This window comes from Sinocyclocheilus grahami, unplaced genomic scaffold (assembly GCF_001515645.1).
Source record: "Sinocyclocheilus grahami isolate Dianchi unplaced genomic scaffold, SAMN03320097.WGS_v1.1 scaffold1024.1, whole genome shotgun sequence".
Classification (NCBI taxonomy): Eukaryota; Metazoa; Chordata; class Actinopteri; order Cypriniformes; family Cyprinidae; genus Sinocyclocheilus; species Sinocyclocheilus grahami.
In genome coordinates, this window is record NW_015506203.1 from 355268 (window position 1) to 377671 (window position 22404).

A 22404-nucleotide genomic window follows, 5' to 3' on the forward strand; every position below is an offset into this window, starting at 1 on the left:
TGAACGATCTGCCTGTTCTGTTCCGGCCAAGGAGGTCGTCTGGGAACTCTTTGTCTGTCCTATCACGGCTATAGAGTCTGTTTACGAACTCCCTGCTTGTCCTGTCACCACGGTCATGGAGGCCGTTTGTGAACTTTTGTCTTGTCCCGACCCAGCCAGGGAGGCTGCCCCTGAATGCTCAGTCTTGTCTATCTACCCCAATGTTCTGTCTGTGTTGTCTGTCTCTGCTCTCTCGTTGTTACAGTCTCCGCCATGGTCTCCTGATGGGTGTGGTTCACCGGGGGGGTTTCCTGTTCCCTCTGCTCCGCCGTGGTGGTCCTCTGCCTCTTTAAATAAAGCTTGCAGATGGATCCACACGTCTCACGTCTCGTCAGCCCCGTTACAAATATGAATAAATTATTACATAAATAAGTAGTTGACAATCGTATATAGTGCACATTTTCTGTTACATAATAGTAAAATAAAATGACTTTGTCTCATTTGCTATCATTATTTTGCATTCTATATACATTCATGTCTAAGAAAATAAATGAATAAAATAATGATAATAAAATATAAGCTCAAAAATGAATGAATGAATGAATGAATAAACAAATAAATAATGTAAATTGTAGATTTAGTTAGGGTACTAATGAAGGGAAACAATAAAACATTGAAAACATGAATTGTGGGTGTTCAGATTCAGTCATCGGAATGTGGACTATAGTTTTCTTCACATCAATCAAAGCACAAACTGTTGAATTACCTGAGACAGTCACACAAAAGGAGGCATTTTCACTGGGACTGGACAGACCGGGATGTGTGAGCGTATATAACACATCACCACAGTACTGCACGTCTGTCTCCACAAGCCAAAGAAACACTGAGCGAGACGTGTCCTCAAATACCTGCAAAAAGACAGAATGCACAGGTTTCCACACATACAGTGGGGAAAAAAAGTATTTAGTCAGCCACCAATTGTGCAAGTTCTCCCACTTAAAAAGATGAGAGAGGCCTGTAATTTTCATCATAGGTATACCTCAACTATGAGAGACAAAATGAGAAAAAAAAATCCAGAAAATCCCATTGTAGGATTTTTAAAGAATTTATTTGCAAATTATGGTGGAAAATAAGTATTTGGTCATAACAAAATTTCATCTCAATACTTTGTTATATACCCTTTGTTGGCAATGACAGAGGTCAAACGTTTTCTGTAAGTTTTCACAAGGTTTTCACACACTGTTGCTGGTATTTTGGCCCATTCCTCCATGCAGATCTCCTCTAGAGCAGTAATGTTTTGGGGCTGTCGCGGGCAACACGGATTTTCAACTCCCTCCAAAGATTTTCTATGGGGTGATAGCAACTAATACATAAAGAATTGCTTTTAAGGACAATAAAGTTAAGTAAGTAAATAATAACATGAATCCTAATGGATCCTAATAACGACTGAAGGAGAATCAGGAATAATAACCTTTCCAGCCAGTGACTCGGGATGTGTCAGACGAACTGTGTACTTAATGGATGATCTCAGGAAACCTTTTCCCCAAAAGCCGATATTCTCAATAGAGCAGTTCCAAGCGGCCATCGGCGGCGAAACCGTCACATTCAGATGGGTTCGGTTTGACGTTACTGACAGCTGCGGAGCTGCGAATGTGGCTGAAACAAGTAAAACAGAACAGAGACAGAGAGACAGATTTTGAGAAACTATCAAGACAGTTTATGATGTTTGCTGTTTAATATGTTGTTGTTAAAATGAGAATTAGCTGTTAATTTACTCACTCTCAGGCCATCTAAGATGTAGGTGAGTTTATTTCTGTAGCAGAACAGTAAAGAAGATTTTTAGCTGAAACCGGGGTCCTTGGTGATTCATAAAATGCAAGTCAGCGGCTGCACATTTTTGAGAGTCAAACAAAGCACATCAGGCAACACAAAATTAATCCCCATGGCTCCTGACGATATATTGAGGTCTTATGAAGTGAAACAATCAGTCTGTGCAAGAAACTGAACATTATTTACAACATTATTACCTGTAACCCAGAGCCTCAGGCAAATGAGGAAATATGATTATTTTCCGCGAACTGGTTCTTTGTGACTGTTTATTTCAATGAACTGGTTCACATCACTAGTTGGTTTACGTAAAACATTCCTCTACCTACATTTCTGTGAAACTCAAAAAAACGTACCTATACACACGAATCGCTGCAGTTTCCAGTAATACAGTTTCGATTAATAAAGCCTAATTTTCGCATAATTACTTGAGGAATATTATGTTATGAATTCTAAACAATTTTAACATTTAAAAGTTTGAAAACGGATACTTTTGAACGTCTCGTCACATATTCAGCTTCATATGCGTGAGTTTTCGAATTCGTTCTAATGTTTGCTCGGAAGCTCACGCAATATGGCGTTGCACTTGAGAGATGAAGACCTCAGATACGAACCCTGTGAAACTATGCGGTTCGACAGAACAACTCAGATCCGGATAAGGAAGTTCAAATAGCACGGCTGCATCAACAAATGTGTTTTTTATATTACTTCTGCATTTGTTGACACTATCAGGTGAGTTTAGGGTTGGGTTTAGTGTAGGTGATATTTCCAACACGATACAGCATTAACTTTTAGCGACACTCATCGGATATTTGAATTACACTGCAAAAACGACTTTTCTTACATAGATTTTTTGTCTTGTTTCTAGCAGAGATATCTAAAAATTCTTAAATCAAGAAGGATTTTCTAGACAAGTAAAAATTATTGTCGAGTTTTCAGAAAAATAAATCAAAATAATCTGCCAATGGGGTAAGCAAAATAATCTTATTTCAAACAGAAAACAAGATTATTTTGCTTACCCCATGCGCTGAATCAGTTCATTCATCACAGGATCAGATATACGGCGGTATTTCGGCTTATTTCCAGTTGGAGTGACTGTCAGGCATCTGAAAGTTAGTTAGTTTTGATTTGATCTGATTTGAACTGGTTCATCTAGTTCACCACAAAGATCCGGTTCAAAAGAGGCCACGTACACAAAGTTTCAGGAGTGAGTCCCGTAAATTATCATTCCATGTGTGTACGCAACAGCAGTCACTCACACATTCGTAACCATAGCAACATTTTTGCTGTCTTTGCCGTTTGGTATGTGCCATTTTTTGGCTAAAGACTCTTTTTGTCCGTCGATTTTAACTAAACTACCGCTGATAGACGTGCTGTGTTTTGTTTATGCTCGGGAGGCTGCTTTAGAGCGCGCTGTCTCACAGTGTTGCTATATCCTCGTATTTACAAGTGCTTTTAGGTATGTTGTTCAGTCTTAGCTCATAAAGCCAGGCACTTTATGAAGTTAATAAAGTGGTCTGTTGCGGATATGAGATATATGTTTTTTTTTTGTGCTATAAAACAAAGCATTTGGGTGTTTTAGTGTTTTTTGTGCTTGTCCTTGTTTGTTTTGTTGTTTTTTTTTCTTTTCTATGAAGATCTGGCAACACTGACACTTTACCACAGGGCCTGTGAGCGTAACTAGCCCCGTGTCAAAATATGCTAAGACTAAGACTTCTTTCATTGTTATTTTCTTGCATCTCACATACAGATGAAGACACATTTCTGGTGCACGTTCAAAACCGTCATTAACGACTAGTTGTTCAGTTCAGTTCCGTAACACACTGCTTAGAATTTCTGTAAATGTGGTTGTCACTACCTGTATTTTTCGTGAGTTAATGCGGTTGTCACTCCCGTATTTTAGTGAATTATGTGTGTACAGAACACTTTTCCTTTTAAGAAGTAAAAGGTGAACTGACAACCGAATTTAGCTGCAGTGTGTACGTGGCCAGAATGATTTGTTCGTGAACCGGACATCACTCCAGACTGTTTACCTAAGGCTCTGGATTACAATGATGTAAATAATGTTGAGTTTCTTGCAGAGACTGATCGTTTCACTTCATAAGACCTCAATATATTGTGAGGAGCTACAGGGATTAATTTTGTGTTGCCTGATGTGTTTTTTTGACACTTAAAGTGCCAGTAGCCTTTGACTTGCATTTTATGAATCACCAATGATCACGGTTTCAGCTAAAAATCTTCTTTACTGTTCAACTGAAGAGAAACATTTGCCTACATCTTGTATAGTTGGCCTGAGGGTGAGTTAATTAACAACACATTTTCATTTTTGGTGAACTATCCCTTTAGCTTGACCACAAACATAATTTGAGCTGAAGAATGAAAGTCCAAAATAACTTACTTTCCCAAAACGGAGTGAACATCACCTCTCCCAAGCATCGTCCACCGGCGCTGACCTTAACATGATATTTAGAGGTCACATCGCTCATCACATGGGTCATCACATCCGTCATGTCACAAACAGGAGTGGAGATGTTCTGACACCATGTCACTGGTTCATACGGGTTCCCATAACTGCAACAGAACAGACTTCAGTCAGAAGAACGACAGCAGATACTCACTTACATTCAATAAAGTTGCACGTGACAAACACAAACACAGTCTCTGGAGGAAATGAATCAGCACCCATTTAATGCAGATCTTGTTTAATCATAGTCGCAGTGAGTGCACACAGAAACTCTTTTAAATTGACCAGACTAACCAGATTCTATTTAGCCTAAACTAGTTCTCCTGCTCTTCACCTGGTACATCATTACACACCCTGTTTACTGTGTGCATATGTCATATCATGCGTTACATCATGTATCAGATATTGCATGATCATTGTTATCTTTGGAACAACTCAAGTTATAAATATATTAAGTCATAAAGTCAATAAATGCAAATTCTCAGTGCAACGACCTTAATTTGGAAAAAGTGTTTTCGTTGAACTTGTTCAATTACAAATGTAAAAAATGGCAGTTAATACAAAATACATTTTTTTTAATTAAAAATGAAGAAAACAACAATTATTTCTAGCAAATATAAAAAAAGCACTTCTAGAAAAAAGTTTAGATTGAAAATATAAAAAAAGAAAATATTTTATATAAAAATATATATTTTTTAATTAAATTAATTTTAAAATTAAGATTAAAATTAAAATAAATATTATTTCTATAAAAATAAATGAAAAACGTATAACTATAAAATATTACAAACAAAACTAATTTATATAAAAATATAAAATAAAATAATTATAACATGAATTTTATTTATATAAATAAGTATTCTATAAAAATAATAAATTATATATATATATTTTTTTTTTTTCGATATATGATGTATATCTTTGATCATAAATGTTTTTAAAAAAGCAGGCACTGAACTATTTTGCTGTAATCATATATCCACTACTGTATAACGGAGCAAAAATAAGAAACGAAAAGCATATGAAAACCATTCAAAGCTCAAAAGCTCCAATATGGGTGGAGAGGTGAAGAGGTTGGACTGATGTGGGATTATCTGGAGCTTCTGAAGCTTTCCTCTCTCATCCCGTCATCCGCTGTCTGCCCCACTGACCCTTCCCAGCATGCACTGCTGCTCCCTCCATTCCCATCACATTTATTTTCCCCCATCAGTTTCTCTGTAAAGCGTAACTGACTGGTGCAGAAGATTCGGTGCCAAGGCCAGAAAGGGCCGGCAACATTTCGCAGACGCAGCTTCTTCCTGCTCTGTTTCTAATTGCAGTTCAGAGATTCACAGCCAGCTGACCACAGCGTGTCCTTCACCAAAGTCACGAGTCACAGACTTCACAATGTTATTCACAGAAAACCAAAGGACTGAGAGGAAAACATTAAACCCATGGCCAAATCATTTATTATATATTTAAAACACTACAAATTATTTCAGATGTTTTTTAATGATAATGCCATGTGAGCACAGGCGTAAGCATGACATTAGCATAAAAAATGTGTGCGTTTTCTTCAACTTTTCTTCAAATTTCTTTCAATTGCTCCCATTAATTCAAAGGACTGTGTCAAACCCCTATTAATTCTTTCAGTAGTGTTCGGCAGTTACTGTACCAAAATGTAATATCATGATGTGAAAAAATGTATGTCTGTAATTGTATAACAATATAGTCTCTTATATATATATATATATATATATATATATTACATTAATTTAATTTTTTTTATAATACATTATAACTTTATTGCATTATTGTATTTTATCATATATAATTTAGTACAACAAACATTCTCTCTTTCGCTCTCTCTCTCTCTATATATATTTATTAAATTTGCTTTTTAATATATTATGTTAATATGTTTTTATATTAATTTGACATTTTAATAATATATAATCATGCAACAGTGGTCTCTTTCTATATATATTAATAGAGATTAATGTATTTACATGATTATATGTAATAATAACAATGTACTTCTAATATGATCATATATTTAAAAATCTCCTTATCTGTGCAATTGTACCTAGCATGCTATAAATGGATAAAAGGGGGGCTGGGGGTGGAAGGAAAAGCAGAGGTCCAGCCCTGTTTTGCTCTCATGTCTGTCACTCACAGGTTGTACTGGACGCTGTAGAGAAGCGTTTGACCCGGAACGTCAACAGGATCCCAATGGAGAACGCTGAAGAAATTCCTGGACTCAAAATAAGCCTTCGTGCGATTACAGCTCTGACCCCAGCAACCTGCAAGACAGAACAATAAAGGCGAGATGGTTTTAGAGGTCTGTGAACATCTTTCATTGTGTTGTGACCATCTTGGTTATATATAAATCAACTAATGATGTTCTGGTCTGAATGTCTTTTGTCTAAAAGCAAAGTGGACACTTTGTCCCTCGGGTCGGTTTTTCCATTTATACTCCACAGTTGATGTGGTTACAACAATAAGCAATAAGATACTCGAGGCGTGACTTATTCACAATACAGCACGCCATGAGTACCTTATTGCTTTTATAAAACGGTTACCACACAAAATTATTAAAACCAAAAATGTATGTATTGATGTTACCTTTTTGAAGTAAATTCAGTAAATGTTACCCTTCCGCTAAAAAATAGTTCCTGACAGCAACAGTAAACGGTAAGAGAATGCTCAGGTGTAACATTCCTCATCTTTTCGATCTCAAATAAAAACACAGAATAGGAACTGTTCTCATCCGCAATCTCGTTTATTTTTTAACACCATATCCACCTTATTCTTCCCTTAAAAATGTGTATATGTATAACTTGTAAATTCTATACTTCCGGTCTCATTCGCTTCCAGCTATTTTTAACAGTACAAAACCGCTCCTTTTGCGGCTTGATATTGCAAATTGGTGTGTCTTACCATATTATTTAATGTATTATCGTAATTTATACAACAGTTCGTTCTGGTTCTCAAATCTGATTGGTTGAGAACCGTGAGATATTGTACTGGTATCGCTACAGGAACGCCCTTTCACAATTTTGTATCACTCCGCTTGTTCTAGCCGGGTCTATGTTTTTTTGAAATTATTCACTGAGCTAATCATAGAGTACATTAGTTAATATAAGAAGAAACGTCTAGCTTCGCGGTCTCCCTCTTTCTCATTTGGATGCACGTCTTGCCGCATTGTTTCTCTCTTATAACCTCATTATTTCTCACTAATAACCTAACTGAAGCAGCACATGCCCTTGATACGAATTCTAAAAGTGACGTATGGTTAACAGTCAACTTGAGCTTTGAATCCGTGGCGGAAGGAAGTAGTTCCACACAAAAGAGGGTTTTATTAGGCACTCCGTTGTTTCTTGTTTAATTACACACGTTCCGTCGAACTGTTGTATAAATGCAATATCACTCTCGTACTCGATATTGCTTATATAAACACTTGTTTGTAGTGCAAACAGTTTTACCGTACGTTGTAATTCTGCTCATTATATTCCTATAGCGGCTAATGAACCGGAAGTGTCGCCCATAGGCTTACTTCCGCGTTGAAGAATATGCTGGATATAATATTTTCTCACACACACACATCTGCTTATCTCACAGCATGAGAAAACGTCTCTTTCCTGTGTTTTAGTTTAAAGCAGACCGATTTGCGACACCTCGCAAACGTGGAGGCATCATTACAGTGTAAACTGATGGACATACAGTAACATATCTGAAACAGAAACAAATAAATACAGTAATATTCAGTTTTGATGCTATATTATAGATTATGTTGCTACGGATGTTGCGCAGTGATACACAGAACCGTTGGGTGAAGCGGTCATAGCCGCGCCTATATCCTGAATAAAACACACTTGCCGACCAATCAGAATCGAGGACTGGACCTAACCGTTTTATAATAGTAATGGGAAGATCGGGTCATTCTACTGACTCGGATCTTTGAATCTCGTTGATCAAAATGAACGAATATTTTTTCCGAGTCATTTCATTCATTTCAGCAGAATATAATTCAAAGGTTGCATGTTAATAGCCAAGTTCCACAACACATATGCAACATTTCGAATAAGACTGTCAATGCAATAAAACTATAATGCAACCACGACCAAATTAAATGATGAGAAACAGTAATGATTAATTCACTGTTTTAGGTTATGCAGTCTGTTTCCTCACCTCCCGATCTTTATTTTTCGTTCTTTTGTCGCGTGCCTGCTTCCCGGCTCAGTATCTTACAACAAACACAAACATTGCATATTATTAACTGTTTGCTGTTATTATATATAGCTATCTTTGCTTTGTCAAAGTGATTTTCCCTCATCATATGGATAAAGTTTAAGCCTCTTTATTATCACATTCAATGTTAAGCATCATGACAGAAATTCGCAAATGTATAAATTGTAAGAAATTAAAAAGCTACAATTTGAGACCAGAAACACATCACATAACTGTAAACGTGTTTGTAAGGAAGGTTGGGAATTATTAACTCATTTCTGTATCCAATACTGCTGTCACATCACGTGTCAAAAGAACAAACGAAGACTCGAGAGGTGAACTAATCATTTCTGTTTACTGTAAAGAATCAATAGGATGTTGTGCATGCACGGTCAACATGAATTGCTGAGGCGACTCGATGTTCCCGAGTTATATTAAAGATTTGTTCAAATTGAACGAACCGTTCATGAACGTAACACATCACCAGTGTTGGGCGTAACGCATTACAAGTAACGCGAGTTACGTAATCAGATTACTTTTTTCAAGTAACTAATAAAGTAACGCATTAATTTTAAATTTACAATAAAATATCTGAATTACTTTTTCAAATAAGTAACGCAAGCTACTTTATTTTCCCATTTATTGACTGACAGCTCTCCTGTCCCCAAGAAATGGGAAGTAAGTGCAGAGGCGTTGTGTTTGCTGAGAGAACATGATGTTACTGTAGTTCTAGACTAAATATGATTATGCATTCACTCATTTCACTTGCACAAAATCAGATTCAGTATTCCTCAAAATGAATGGAAGCATTGCAATGCAAACCTGCAATAATTAAATGTATTAAATAACACAAATATCTTTTATGCATTTAATCACATTTTATTAACCAATATCTTTGCTGCCAATCTTTGCTGATCCAATTCAACCATATTAATAAGCAAAAATGACTTAAGATAAACATGACATTTCTTTTTCTTTTTTATTGCTGCAGAGTGTTGAACTTTCTTCTCCTGCATTCTATGTTTCCTGCAATCCAGAATAACTGAGGGTTATTAATTTCACTTTTGGTGCGAAAGGGCCTTTACATTTGCCAAAAATAGAAATTTATATATATATATATATAAATTTGCAAGCCCAGCCCAGAAGAGAAAAAGTAACGTAATGCATTACTTTCCATAAAAAAGTAACTAAAAAAGTAACTTTTTAGAGAGTAATGCAATATTGTAATGCATTACTTTTAAAAGTAACTTTCCCCAACGCTGCACATCTCTATTTTATAACACACTAAACAAACACAGACAGAAGCTCCTCTGTTGAAGATGATGCCGTCTTTGAGTTTGCAATGATTTCCGAATTGAGTTCGCTTGACTCTTCAGATTATCATTTGAAACACTACCAGCAGAGGAAACAACATCCTTCTGAGCAGCATCCACAAACCTGCTCAAGTTCTTCAGGATGTTTGACATCAATCAATAAATATATATAACCTTTAAATCGCAGGGCTTTTTCAAACTTTCTTCTTGGCCAACTTTCCTTTTCTAGTTTCAGCGGTCGATGGACAGAGTTTGACGAGCGTCTCACAGCGAGATGATGATCCACATGGTTTCCCATCGATTATGAGCCTGGATGAATAATCTCTGCACGTTTGGATTTTCCTTTGAGGAAAACTGAACGGCTCCAGATACACCAGCCTTTTTTTTTCAGAAAGTGTTGCTCGTGTAAAGAGATTGACCTCTACAGATGGTGAATAGTAACACTCACAGCAAATGTGAATAAAATAAGTTTTAATGGGTAAATAAAGCCTGCCAGACGGAGTGTAATTTGATTATAAACAGAAGCATAAGACAAGGTGTTAACTGAAGTAGTTTATCCGTGATCGTATGTAGTACGGCCTGACATGACATACACAATTAAACACATGCAACTCATATACTGGCATCTTCTAACAACTCTAAAGTTCAACTACAAGTCTTTTTGTTTACAGAAAAAGGTTCTTACATGCAGAATATTCTAATTCAGCAAACAAAATTAAAATTGGACTTAAATAGCACTTTAGTGTCATTGAGATACTTTTATAGTTTTTATTAATAATTTTAATTCAGTTTTATTTTTATATTCTCTGGTCATTTTAGTTTTGAGGTTTAGTAATTTTTTGTCTTTTTATAATTTTTTTTAAACGTCTATAAATTTTATTATTTTTTATTTCAGTCTTTTTATTTTAGTCATTAATGTAGTTTAATATGATTTTAGTCATCAAGTTAAATTAAATAAAAATGAGAACTGTTGCCTTGGCAGCTAGCTGTTTAATTTAATTTCATTATGTTTTATTTATATTGACTGAAATTATTTTTTTAATTCATTTCATTCATTTAGTAAATGCCTCATTCAATGTTTTAAATGTTTTAGTTAATTATAATAACCTTGGCTGATTGTCACAAACACATATTCTATTGTGATTTTGATTGAATTAATAATAATGATAAATAATTTCAAATATATTAAGTAAAAGTTTATTGTTTAAATACTTTTAGTTTTTACAAATATATAAATGAAATATAATTTTTTAAAGAAATACAATGGAAAATACAGTTTCGTGGTCAGTAAGAAAAATATTTATGGCCTACAGTTTCTGAACAGTTTAAAAAAAAAACTAATAATAAAAAAAGTTAATTTCATTGTCATTTTGAAAACAAAAAACATAAAAAAATTTAAAGTATAAAAATAGAATAAACAAAAATATGTAAAAAAAAAAAAAGATTATTTTAAGTACTTTAAAAAAAATAAAAGGAAAGAAAATATATTTTTAAAGAAATACGTGGATTCTTATTACTCACCTGTAAAGCAGAGCAAGAAAACAGTAACTCTCAGAGGCCACATATCCAGACGAGTGAAAATATCTCCAATTGAGAAGCTTCCAATAAAGATCCAACGGTCAGAGACACAGTCGTCTCATTATTTCCATGAGACGCTTCCTAGAAATCTCATATCCACAAATGAGAAAAATCACATTAAGTCAAACGGTGGGACATTCTTCGATGGCTGTCATTTGTGCAATGACAGAGTCCGTCCCCGGTTGTCCATCTGCAGTCGGTCTGGAGGAAGATCTAGCGCTCCTCAGGTGTGCCGGTGAACTTTGGAGCGTCTTATCAGCACCTTCCTGTTTTCTGCTGTTGGCCTCCACCCATTAGGGGCGTCTATAGAAGTTCCTCACCACACACACATCTCGAATTTCAGGTTTTATCAGTTGGAAAACTGAAACTGGAAATGAAGCACTTCTCAGAAAGGTGCGGGAGAAATGAAGCATGCCTTCGGGAGGGACGTGGGTAGATTCAGCTGGCACAGCTACTGCATACTAACTATATTACCTATAATGACGCAAAACATAATCATTTTACTGCATGATATCACGTGGAACAGAATCTGTGACCGACAAACTAAAGCAAACAAATGTTGCACTTTAATTTCAATAATTTTCACATTATTAGGCTTTGACCCTCTTGATCTGTGCTTTTATGAGCACTTGTAGGTCTAGCATTAGATATATTTGCATGTCTGTGGACAGGACTTATTTACTTGTTATTTACACATAAAAAAAGGGAAGAACATAAACTAATGTGAAAACTCAGAGTGGGACCAAACAAGTCAAAACCTGTTGGTCTTCCAAAAAAAAAAAAATAAATAAATAAAAAAAAAACTTTCATTTGATCACATATAAAACTAAAGGTTTTCTTAAAAAAAAAAAAAAAAAGAGATGGTTTTCTAAAAATGAAACTCTTAATTAAAAGCGAGTCTATTATTAAAAATAATTTTTTTAGAGTTTTTGTATAAAAATAATAGAAAATGTTATAATAATAATCAATATATTACATATCAATAATCAGATGTTTTATTACAGAATATCCCTCACATTAAGCCACCAAAATAAAAATATGATAAGGAGTCGTATTTTAGTGTAATTGAGATTCTGTTTTTATTAATATTTTGTATAACTTTTTTATTTTATATTTTCCATTGCAATGTGATTTTGGAACAGCAATCCTATCAAACCCAATTAAGAGAACAAAAACCTAGTAAACCTTAAAATAAAAAAAAATAAAAAAAATACATTGACCATGACCACAGAAGACCATTTATGCTAAAGTACGCCATACTGACCATTGCAGCATGATGCAATGAGTGCTTTCAGAACACAACGATGTAAGAAAGCATGCTTGTAGAGAAACACTAGTATGTGGGCTCATATACTAGTGCATGTTTCAGGCTTTAGACCGTTGAAAGACATGTCAGCTAAACAATAGCATCATTCTATCTCTTATTTGCTGTCGAGTTGAGTTCTGTCACAGAGACACATGTGATTTCTTACGACACCTTTTTCACTGAGATCTGTCAGGCAGACATTTTCTGCAAGCTATTCCATAAAAAAAATCACTATAAGCTTTAATCTCCAACAGAGAGTGAGGATAACGTCCACAGTGAGCAGAACATACCTTGACACTCTCAGTGATGAGACAGAATTCATACAGTACAAGGAATATGGTGCACTGCAAGATTATTTTGGATTGGGATATATACTGTATATATACTATGATAACTATAAATTCCAATATAATTTTATTTATGATTTTAAGCTTCTGTTTACAATCCATCCATCCATCCATCTTCAACAGCCACAAGGGTCACAGACTTAAAAAAAAAACGGCACCAGAACAGATGCAAGTTTCTTCATTTACTAACACACACACACACACACACACACACACACACACACACACACACACAGACACACACACACACACACACACACAGACACACACACACACACACACAAATGCAACATTCAAATACAAGAGTTTTTCCTAAGTCTTAAAGGAATTTAACAAAATTTAAGCCTCTTATGACATTATGACAATTAATTACCTCAATTCAAATTTTATAGAATGCAAAAAAGGCCCTCACTCATTATTATGATGTCAAATAATTATCTTAGTAAAAATTAGTTTTTGTCTAATGTCCACTAAAGTGGTATTTTAGGACCATTAATATACTATTATAGTTTTATTTCAAGTAACAAAATAGTTTTCAATGGTTTTAGTTTAATTTATGGATAATAACCCTGGTCCACTATTCAGGTGATATGAGCTCACACAAGCATATTGCACTATTTTAAATTTATAACAATAAAAAGAGACACATTCTAAACTAGATGTTGCATGTTTTTAATTGCATTTTTAATTTAAGTGCATTGTAAACTCCAGACCGGAAACATAAGCATCCAGATGACACAAAAGCCAAATTTGTGTGCTGACTTCAGACCAGGTGCATCTGAATTTGATCTGCAGGCTGTGGATCATCTTCCCTCCCCTCACTGAGATGATTCAAAGCGACCGTGTCCTGACTCAGACGCAGCTTTGAAGTCATCGAGCGCTGGAGGAGACGGAGATCTGAGCTCCTCAGAAACCATCTCTGACTTTCCTCCAACGCACCGTCACAGCCACAGTCACAAACACACACGCTACAGCTCACACAAACACACCTGGAGCCTGGTCTCAGTCACGACTGAAGCTGTGTCTTATGAAAATCAGCACAAAACCTCAGGCCTGGAGGTCAAGTGTGTCATTTCTGCATAGCACTGGAATTACAACCTGTTAGTTTAATAACATCTTGTTATTATAGCATGGGTTTTGCCCGGTTATCTGCGTGTCTGACCAGTGGAAGAGTGTGTGCATTATTTCTGCAACTATGCAATATACATTTCACCTTAGTTCTACAAATAAGAAAAAAAGGAAAGATAATATGCAGCGATGTGCATCTGATGCCGAGGTCACATCAAAATCTTTTATTTTTTTGTATTTTGCTACAAGAACAAGAAGCCTATTTTTCTGTGACATCCTTTTTGTGATAATTTTGTACTCAATCAAAATACATTTCATAATGGACATTATATATATATATATATATATATATATATATATATAAACAAACAATTATTTTTACTTTAAAAAACCGGCAGCTGTGGTTACCGGAATTTTACCGTAAAAAATACGGTAGCAACGTTTTAGGTTTTATGGTTTTAACTTAAATTTACAGTTAAATACCGTAATTTAATTTGATATAATGTTAATATACCAACCTATTGAAATACTGAAATCTGTTTTGTACCTTTGTAATTCACTGATAACCACCAAATGCAGGAGGTGATGAGAAAGTCACATGATGAACCAAAGCCCATCACAAGAGGCTTTTAAATAATAACATATATAGAAGGTGCACAGTGTCGTTCACACAAACACTAAACACCATCACGGTGACACACATGAAACTGAAATCATGCAATAAACATTCATTTAACAACATTAGGTGTAACACTCAACCCTAATATACAAAACTGATAAGAAAAAACTAAGAAGAAACATAGTTATTTCAACAAAAAAACATACAATTTTAAATGTAACGCAGGGAATTCTGGGAATGTCAATTTACGGTTATTCACTGTAAATTATACAGTATTTTTCACTTCCAAAAACGGTATACTGCCGTAAAATTAATGTCCAATACATGTAATGTCCAATACAGTTTTTCACCGTATATAGTAGGGGAATTTACCGTTAACCACTTAACAGGCTTTTACTGTAGCATTTTTACAGTCTTTTACCGTTAAATTCACGGTCATTTTTTACAGTGTATCAATACTTAAGTCAAAATGTTTAAAAATAAAAAAAATTCACATTATTACAGCAATGATAATCTCATCTAATGTAAGTTGTAACAATAATGAATAATATAACAATAATTTGAAAATTAGAAAATTAAAATATATATCTTTGCTTCAAGAAAAAGAAGCCTATTTCTCTGATATTATTTTTGTGACAATATTGTATGAAAATAAAAAAACTGTGTTGTGTAAATTTTCTGTAATGTAAAAACTCTATATTAATATAATATCTATCTATCTATCTATCTATCTATCTATCTATCTATCTATCTATCTATCTATCTATCTATCTATCTATCTATCTATCTATCTATCTATCATTTGTTTTCTGTTTTTATAATTTTAGTTAAGATTGTTTTTTTGCCATTTTCATTAGGTTTCATTAATTCATTCATTCATTCATTCATTTTACTAATTGTTTACTCTCTACATAGCTTTTTTAATTGTTTTTTATTTCAGTTTTAGTTTGAGTTATTTTAGTAACTTAAAACTAAATGAAAATGCGAAGTGAGATATTTCTTATTTACTTTCAATAAAAATTTCATGTAAAAAAAAAAAAAAAAAAAGGGTCGTTTTACGTATTATAGTACATAGTTCGATTAATGGTACACGTCATTACGTCCCCACATGACGCCGCCATCCGACGTCCCCTCCGGAATTTCACATATAAACATATAGTTTGTCTTCGTGATGATGCCATGTACAGTTTTGGGGGTTTCATTTTTAATTTTATGAAAGCTTCAAGTGCAGTTAATTATTTGTACATGCATACAGACGACGGCGGGCGTTGAAGCTCTTTTATTTGCCGTCAAACGGTTGAGCACTGCCGTGTGTGTATCCTGTCGCAAAATGCGGCGAAAAGTCCTACACAATGGTAATAATGTGATTAAGGTGTTTACATGTCTTTACTGCACTTCAATGATGCAACTAAAATAGGAATACTCCACATGTCTTAATTCGATTTCTGTTTACTACGATTATGACTTTAGCCGGATTAAGGTAATCAAAAATCTCTGTTTACATGGTAGATTCTTAATCAGAGTATTGTCTTAATCGTATTAAAATCTGAGTATTGTTGTCCATGTAAACGTACTGAGTGTTAAAGTGCCCCTATTATGGGTTATGAAACCTTCATATTCTGGTTTTGGGAGTCCCCAACATCAGGTTGATATGCATGCAAGGTCAAAAACACTTTATAATATGCATTTATTGTTTTACCTTATTTGCTCAATGACACCCATACGATTCGCTCAACGATTCATTTTTCCAAACCCCTCTTTTGCGTGACGCTAATCTGCCGTGATAAAGCTGCGTTTGTGAGCGCAGTGCTGCTTTGTGTACAGCGTTACCGGGGAAACCGCTAAAAGTGGCACCTAGTGGTAAATGAACGAATTAGCATTTTCATTCAGACCAATGCAAAAATCGACTGATGGTCGTTGGTCAAGTTTTCCCGGGTCTGCGCGCGCAATATGCTAATATTGACATCAACATGAAACTGCTTGGGATTTGTTTGAAAAATGACTCGTTTCAATGATTCAGAGTCAACTCTTTCTTTTGAGAGACAATAACTTTATACACGGTGCACTTTCAGATTTAAAACTTACACTTAATAAATAAACAAATAAATCCAATTCAAAATATGAATACAAACTACAGCAGTATATAAATAATACTTTAATAATAACATATAAGACTTATGAGTCCTGTGATTTATCTGTGATATGTTTTGACACTTGTTTATGTTGTTGTAGGAGAGCCAGACGCTGTGGTTACATCAGTGACAAAGGCTCCATCCACACAGATGTCAGAGTGGCTTGTTAGTATGTTAACTTCTCTATTGTCACAAAGGAGAAGTGTTAACTTCCCTAAACGGAGAACACTGAGTGCTTTGTGTGGTCAGAGACAATATTCCCTCAAAACTCACGAGATCATTTAACACTCAAACCGTTTAACATCGCAGGAAACAACACAGATTTTACAGCGGTGTGTAAACAACGTGTGCTTCATGTTTAGTCTACAGCTAGCTACACACTTATAATCAATCACAGATAGCTGGCTAGATAGGGTGCTAACCTGCTACTCTGGATTCTCTCACAATTTTGAGTTTACAGTGGTGGCCAAAATGATTTGAACACTAGTATTTTCAGCAGCTAAAAATGTTTTTAAGTCAGTTATTTCTATCTTTTGCTGTAGTGTGTCAGTAGGAAATATCAGTTTACATCTCCAAACATTCATTTAGCCATGAATTGTAATAATCCAGTGAGATTTTCATTTGCTCCACACAGAGATCTGATCTGATCAGGAGTGACATGAAGAAACAGAACAAACTGAGACAGACTCAATCCAGAAGAACTGATGCTTCAAGAAACCTACCTGCAAAGCTACAGAACTGTTCAAAGCACTTGTGTAAAAATTCTGATATTTTTTTATTTATATCTAGCAATTTTGAGGTTATATCATCATTTTTTGTTTATATCTCACAATTGAGTTTATATCTACATTTTTTATTTATATCTCGTAGTTTTGAGTTTATATCATAATTTGTTTATATCTCGCAATTCTGAGTTTATATCTCAGAATTTTTAGTTTATATCTCACAATTATGAGTTCATATCATAATTTTTAGTTTATATCTCGGATTTATATGTTTTTATCTCATTTATTTTGTTTGTATCTCGCAATTATGAGTTTATATCTTGTATGTTTTTGTTTATATTTCGCAATTCTGAGTTTATATCATAATCTTTTGTTTGTATCTCACAATTATGAGTTTATATCTTATATTTTTTGTTTACATCTCACAATAAAGAGTTCATAACATAATTTTTAGTTTATATCTCGAATTTATAAGTGTTTATCTCATTTTTTTTGTTTGTATCTCGCAATTATGAGTTTATATCTTGTATGTGTTTGTTTATATCTCGCAATTATAAGTTTATATAAAAGGGTTTTGTTTATATCTCACAATTCAGATATTTGTTTAATTATTTTTCATGGCAGAACCAAAATAACTGAATTGTGAGGCATAAAATCTGAATCGCAAGAAAAGGGTAGTCAAAATCCTAACCCTAACCCTGTATTAGAAGCTTATATATAAGAAAAGTCAGAATTGTGAGATACAGTCTTTGCTAAATCTTTTTTATTTTTTATTCTGTGGAATTGTGAGAAGAAATTTAGAATTCTGAGTTTGTAGCTGCATCAAAAAAATGCCATTAAGAGTGCATTAACAAGATTGAGTCAACTGCTTGCATGAGATATGCTTCTTGAACTTGTGACGTTTTTTAGGTAGAGATGAGAAGATAGTGAGTAGAGAAATAGTGACAGAGAAGGTTAGGGAAGGGATTTTGTACTTATTTTTAATGGGGCATCGTTCACCCATCGACCGCAGGCCCCTGGAAGGTCAGTCCTTGAACTCAAGATGTCAGTCGATGACCTCGAGCTCTATGTTTCTGACCTGTTTGACCTCAAGCTGTGATCTATAGTGAGACAAGAATAAATTATCTTTTAGAAAAACCCACCATGCTGAAGTTTTTTCTTCAAAGCTGCTATTTTATACTTTATAGTAAATAGTTTGATTCAGTTGCGTCATTTGCAGTGCACTACGGGAGTAGTTCGTTGAATTCAAGTCTTTTAGTATGATTTTCAAACTCTTTTTTGACTTTACATCAAAGTGGTGCTTCATCTCGGAGCTGGTTGGTTTGGTTCATGGCTTCGAACTCTATTGAAGAGTTGTGCATATGAAGAAAATGAATGGGAGAAATCTTTCCAGAACCGAAGCTGTTGAAATGGAGGACTCACTGCTGTGCTTCACCGCTCTTCCCGAGAGCAAACTAGTAATTCACATGCCATCAACTCAACGGGAGGCTCCAGAACGCACTGTGATTGTGGACCGCGTGTGACATTGATGCATCTTTCACACCCTTTATTATAAAACATACGAGTCTGAATTCTGTGCCACGTTCAAAGCCACTGTAAAATGTGTCAAATCACTAGGCTACTTCACTCGGTAGCAGTCTACAGGTTAATGAACTATATTATCTGAGGAAATAGCTAATTTGTATTATAAATAATATTTACAATGACTGCACTTGGCAGATGCTTTTATGCAAAGCGTCTTATGACCTTGGTACCTACTGTTTGAGCTACATGATTACTTTATTAATTCTAAACCTACAGTGGTGTGAAAAGGTTTTTGCCCCCTTCCTGATTTTTTTTTTTTGCATATTTGTCACACTTAAAAGATTCAGATCATCAAACTAATTTTAATATTGGATAAAGATAATGCAAGTAAATACAAAATGCAGTTTTTAAATGATGATTTCTTTTATTAAGGGAAAAAAGCTGTCCAAACCTGCCTGGCCCTACGTGAAAAAGTAATTGCCCCCTAAATCTAATAACTGGTTGTGCCACGCTTTGCAGCAATAACTGCAATCAAGTGTTTGCGATAACTGGCAATGAGTCTTTCACATCGCTGTGGAGGAATTTTGGCCCACGAGTCTTTGCAGAATTGTTTTAATTCAGCCACATTGGAGGGTTTTCGAGCATGAATGGACTGTTTAAGCATCTCAATCGGATTTAAGTCCGGACTTTGATTTGGCCGCTCCAAAACCTTAATTTAGTTTTTCTTAAACCATTCAGAGCTGGACTTGCTGGTGTGTTTGGCATCATTGTCCTGCTGCAGAACCCAAGTGCGCTTGAGCTTGAGATCACAACGAATACACCAAACATTGGTGACTTTTATCATATTGATTATCATTGATCATCATCATTTTATCATTTAAGGATGTGCGTTATTATTGCACTGTACCAGTGTTATTATAGTTAACTAAAACATACAGTATATGTATATATATATATATATATATATATACACAGTATATATCACTTGAAATAAACATCAACTGAAATAAAATAATATATATATATATATTTATGTTATATTTAACTTATGAAAAAACTATTTCAGCTAGTTGCAAAATTTCTGATTTAATATAACTTGATGTACTAATATGACTAAAACAAAAAAAAAAAACCTAAACAGAATCACCGTAATGTATCTAAAAAATCAATTTTTTTTAATTGAATTGCACTTTTTTCATCTGACTTCTCTGACACAGTATATATCACTTGAAATAAACATCAACTGAAATAAAATAATATATATATATATATTTATGTTATATTTAACTTATGAAAAAACTATTTCAGCTAGTTGCAAAATTTCTGATTTAATATAACTTGATGTACTAATATGACTAAAACAAAAAAAAAAAACCTAAACAGAATCACCGTAATGTATCTAAAAAATCAATTTTTTTTAATTGAATTGCACTTTTTTCATCTGACTTCTCTGAAACGGTTTTAGAACAAAAATAAATACAAGAATGAACATTTGCAAAACTCTACAACTCAATCTTTTTTTATAGTAAATAAAACAAAATGACTAAGTGTTGTTTTAGTATAATTTGAGAAACTATTCATTTTGTTAATATTTTGAATTTGTTTTTATTTTTATATTTATTTTTAGTTTTAGTAATTTTTGTTTTGAGTTTTTGTCATTTTGCTATTTTTATATTTAAATGCATTCCTTTTCTATTTTTATTCATTTAATTTTTTTGTTATTTATTTAAGTAAAAAAATTAAATAAAACATAAAATATTTCCTTGGCAACTAGCGGGAAATTAAATAATTAAAAAAAATATTTTATATACTTTACGTTATTGTTTTTATTTTATTTTATTTCAGGGAATGGAAATGTTTTTAGTTTTGGTTAACTATGATAACCCTGATGACTAAAGTAAAACCAAAAGCTGACAGATTAACTGTAGTGAACACCGTGTATTAGTATGCCATGCCGTGTTTCTCTCTGAATATAATATCTTTAAGAGTAATGGGGCGGATAAGGCCAGAACATTGCACAAACACAATTAACCTCATGCACAGTCCATCACGCTAATACAAACACCCAGTATTATGGGATATTGTTTTAAATAGCTCAGTAACACAGGATCAGATGATGACTGAAATCAGTGAGCCAGATACACATCAACACCGTACAGCTAATATAAATATCCTGACAAGACAAACGGCGGGTTTCTATTTCTATAATGCTTCTATATTAAGTCCTGCTCGGTTTAAACCTAAATGACACAGGTGGAAATAAAATGGGAAACGGCGGCCGGATACGTGTCTGTCTGCTCTAATTACCTGAGATGAGTCTGGAAAAACAGTGTTTGTAATGTACACATGCTACACTAGCAGGTGAGCGGTCCAAAACACCTCTGGCATGCACAGAACAAACCCAGACATTTGCATTAATAAAACAATAAGCCACTGGAGGCTGTTACAGTAAACCGCTTCACATCCAGCAAAACAACACGCTTTAATTTTGGTAAAATCACTTTAACACATGGCCTCGAGTGGCTTATTGTTTTTGAACAGCAGACACAAATGTTCAATAAACATGCTTTTATTAAAGGAATATTTAACCCCAAAATAATAACTGTCATCATTTAGGCCTACTCAACGTCATGTCAGTTTCCAGTTTCTTTCTTCTGTGGAAGATAAAATAAGATGTTTAGTTGAGTGTTCATGCTGCTCTTTCATAAAATTAATATGGATGAGGATCATATCAATTAATTCAAAATGATTGGTTAATTTTTATAACTGAATTGAAAAATTGGCTATTTTACCCAGTATTTGTGAGCTATGCATATAAAATAAAGTACTGCATTAGCTTAACCCAAAGCTTGACATATGAAATAATTATCAGAAGCACACACACACACACACAAACACACACACACACACACACACACACACACACACACACACACAAAAAAATTCAGAAAAAGTCTAATAAAATTGTGAGTTAAAGTTGCAGTTACTTTTTTAAATCCTGTGACAAACAAGCTTCTCTAACCAGGCTTTTATGGCTCATATAGTATGATATAGTCAAAATATGAAGGAAGAAACAACTTGATTCTATTCAGAGGCCCAAAATGAGCAAAAACAAGCAATTTGGTGCTGATGCTGATATTAATATGGCCAAAAAGTGAGATCTTTATAACAGTACACCAGATACTGACATAAAATGATCCATCTAAATCTCCAATAATATGTCTTAGTAAGATGATATTTAAATGATCCAGACATATAATGCAATGCAATCTGATGCTGATTGAGAGCTGAAGAAATAAAGGCTCCTCCTCAG

General features: G+C 34.2%; 1 protein-coding gene across 1 annotated transcript in view; it reads right to left on the reverse strand.

Annotated features, from left to right (window-relative positions):
• LOC107565749 (uncharacterized) overlaps positions 1–11369 on the reverse strand; it is a 20770-nt gene extending 9401 nt beyond the window's left edge. The window contains exons 1-5 of the mRNA XM_016251019.1: positions 11314–11369; positions 6426–6552; positions 4205–4377; positions 1451–1635; positions 746–887 (exon numbers count right to left, since the gene is read on the reverse strand). Of these exons, the coding sequence (XP_016106505.1) occupies positions 746–887; positions 1451–1635; positions 4205–4377; positions 6426–6552; positions 11314–11356 (670 nt within the window). The 5' untranslated portion in view covers positions 11357–11369. The remainder of the gene's footprint in view (positions 1–745; positions 888–1450; positions 1636–4204; positions 4378–6425; positions 6553–11313) is intronic.
• Between the last annotated feature and the right edge of the window lie 11035 nt (positions 11370–22404).